This window comes from Myotis brandtii, unplaced genomic scaffold (assembly GCF_000412655.1).
Source record: "Myotis brandtii unplaced genomic scaffold, ASM41265v1 scaffold134, whole genome shotgun sequence".
Lineage (NCBI taxonomy): Eukaryota > Metazoa > Chordata > Mammalia > Chiroptera > Vespertilionidae > Myotis > Myotis brandtii.
In genome coordinates this window covers 454,049-456,894 of record NW_005354756.1, presented here as the reverse complement: position 1 = coordinate 456,894, position 2,846 = coordinate 454,049, and the positions used below count along the sequence as shown (strand labels likewise).

Below are 2,846 nucleotides of genomic sequence, written 5' to 3'. Positions count from 1 at the left end.
CTACCGCTACACGGACGGTGGCGCCAGGCCCGTCATCTGGTGGGCACCTGACGTGCAGCACCTGGGTGACCCTGACAATGACCAGAACTCTCTGGCCCTGGGCTGGCTGCAGTACCAGGCCCTGCTGGCACGTGGCTGCAGCGAGCCAGGCCAGGCGCCCTGCCTGGGCATCCGCCATGCTGAGTGGGCACGTCTGGCTCTCTTCGACTTCCTGCTCCAGGTATGTGGGGCCGGGCTGAGTCCGGAGGGCAGCAGAAGTGGGGATGGATGGTGACTCTCCCCCCAGTCTTGTCTTTTGAGCACCAGGCACCTGTTCTTGTTATTTTCCAGCCTCTGGGCTTATTCATCCAGTTCCGAGTGCTGGAGTAGCGAGTGCCAGCTCAGGAGAGCTGATGGTTCACGTTTTTAGGAGTTTTGTGAGCTGGTTGTGAAACACAGGCATTTAAAAATTTTAATTATAAACAAGAAAACAAAACAAAAAAGGGGAAAAATTAAATTATATAAAAATTATATAAACTAACAATCAGCAACCCATTACTTCCTAATTCTTTCACCACATTTTCCCTGTTATCTGTGCTCTTGAGGCTGTTTGCGTCTGTCTGGGAAATACTGTGTAGCGGTGGCTCGTCTCCTGTCAGCTCCCCTGTCAGTCGTGTTGGCAGCTCGGATTGGCCAGGGTGGGACTGTTGTCACCATGAGACTCAGCAAGTGCTGCATACGGGCCCCCTCCTCCCGGGGAGTTAAACATTTACCAGCACACGACTGTTTATAGCATTATATCCTTGACTTGGCAAGGATCAACATGGTTGTGTAATTTAAAAAATGAGAGAGAGAGTGAGAGAAAGGGAGAAGAGAGACAGAGAGAGAGATAGGAGAGAGAGAGAGTTAGTTTCTGGGGAACAGGCTGGAGTTTCTGGGGACCCGCAGTCAGAGCACAGGGGTAACTGAGGGACTGCAGGCATCAGCTATTTCCTGTCTGGTCTGGGGTCGCTCTGTGGTGCATATTCCGTGTGTTTCTCAGGGTTGCCTACCGGGATTGCGCCCCGGGTACCCGCAGTGGTTGTTGCTGTGTCTTGTCCCCTGCTTGGGTTTTGGGATTGGCTCACAGATAAACTGCTTTCACTTGAATCCCTGTCTCGGTCTATCCCAGATGACAACACTGACCTGTGAGGTTTCTGCACAGGAGATCCTTTGTGAAATGTACTTAAGACGGTGCCTGGTGGAGGCACACGCTCAAGAATGAGCAGGCACTGCCCCTGACACTTGTCAGGAATTAATTCATCTACTCTTTATGACAAGCTTATGAGTGAGATACTACTCTGTTAAAGTGGAGAAATCGAGGCCCGGAGCAGTGAAGTTACTTGCCCAAGGTCACGGCTGGAGGAGCAGAGACGCAGCCTGGACGGTCTGACTCCAGAGCTCACCTCTCAATCAGCATCACTAGTCACCTGGCCGTGACTGAGGGCAGGAAGAGGGGACCTTTGCAGGGATGCCCTGGAGCTCGGGGCACCTCCGCACAAAGCCCCGGTCCAGCTGATGTGCACACGGCAGCTTTCTGCTCCACACAGAGGCCCTCTGTCTGTGCCCTGGGGTTGCGGTGTGGGACCTTCCTCAGCTGCCAAGGCCTGCTGTGGGGATGCAAGTCTCAGCCGCCAAAGCACACACAGGTTGGGTGTGTGGTCAGAAGCGACTCGGCTGGCCTCATGCCACCTTTTCCCTGGTCTGCTGAAGACTGGTCCAGTCCAATCCTCCTCTCTGGCTGATGCCACCTTCCTCGAAACCACTGGCACACGGAGAGAGGCGGGGCTGTGGGTTTCCCAGCACAGGAACTGGAAGCACCTTCTGAACGGGAGTTGGGAACGGACTCCACATACAGCCCATTTTGTGGTGTGCTTGCTCCTTTGTTTTGTTTGATCCAGTATAAACCCTTATTTTTCTGTGTGTATCATAGCATACCATTTACCTGGACACAATACACAAGAACTGCACACATACACATTCCTTATACCCCCACAAGTCCTATGCTTTTCACATCCCACATAGCACTCTGAATTAGTGACTGTAGAGATAATGCTGCGTAACAAAACTCGCCCAACTTAGCACACCAGCTCTCCGTGTCTTGCTCCAGGGTCTGTAGGTCAGTGGGGCTCAGTTGAACTTGGCTCCAATTGTGCGTGGGCTTAGGACTGCTCTTCACTTCTCATTCTGGAGCCCAGGCTGCAGGAGCAGTACCACCTGGGCAACCCTCTCACGGGGAAGGGAACAAGCCCAAGAGCTCAACCAAACTGCAGGAGCACTTTAAGGCTTCTACTCATACTCCTTTGGCCAAAGCGAGTGAATGGCCAAGCCCATTGTCAGGGAAGGGAAGCACACTCTGCCTAGAGCTGAAGGCGGAGAGGAAAAAATATTTGTTGGACAATCACCAAATCAGTCACAACATCTCAAACAAATGCACACTTATACATGCACCTTATAAGCTCACATGTGCTATAGCCACACACCCACACATACAATCCATAGGGTGCCAGACGCTGCTGTGCAGAAATTTTTAAAATTTGTATATTATTGAGCTGTTCTTTTATGACTTCTAGGTTCAAATATTATATTTCAAACTAGAGGCCCGATGCACGAAATTCATGCAAGGGCCTTGGCCCCGGCCCCCGCTGGCCATCGCTGCAGCTGGGGGGCCTCTGCTGCCTCTGCTTCAGCCCCTGCCTGCTGTGGCTTTGTCCAGAAGGAAGGACGTCTGGAAGGACATCCGGTCTAATTAGCATATTACACTTTTATTATTATAGACTAGAGGCCCGATGCACGAAGTTCATGCAAGGGCCTTGGCCCCGGCCCCC

The 2,846-nt window shown here is 52.2% G+C and overlaps 1 protein-coding gene across 1 annotated transcript in view; it reads left to right on the top strand.

Annotated features, from left to right (window-relative positions):
- The window catches only part of FAM198A (family with sequence similarity 198, member A), a 29,944-nt gene that overhangs the window by 21,491 nt on the left and 5,607 nt on the right, over nt 1-2,846 (top strand). The window contains exon 3 of the mRNA XM_014534933.1: nt 1-220. Coding sequence (XP_014390419.1) covers nt 1-220 — 220 coding nt within the window. The remainder of the gene's footprint in view (nt 221-2,846) is intronic.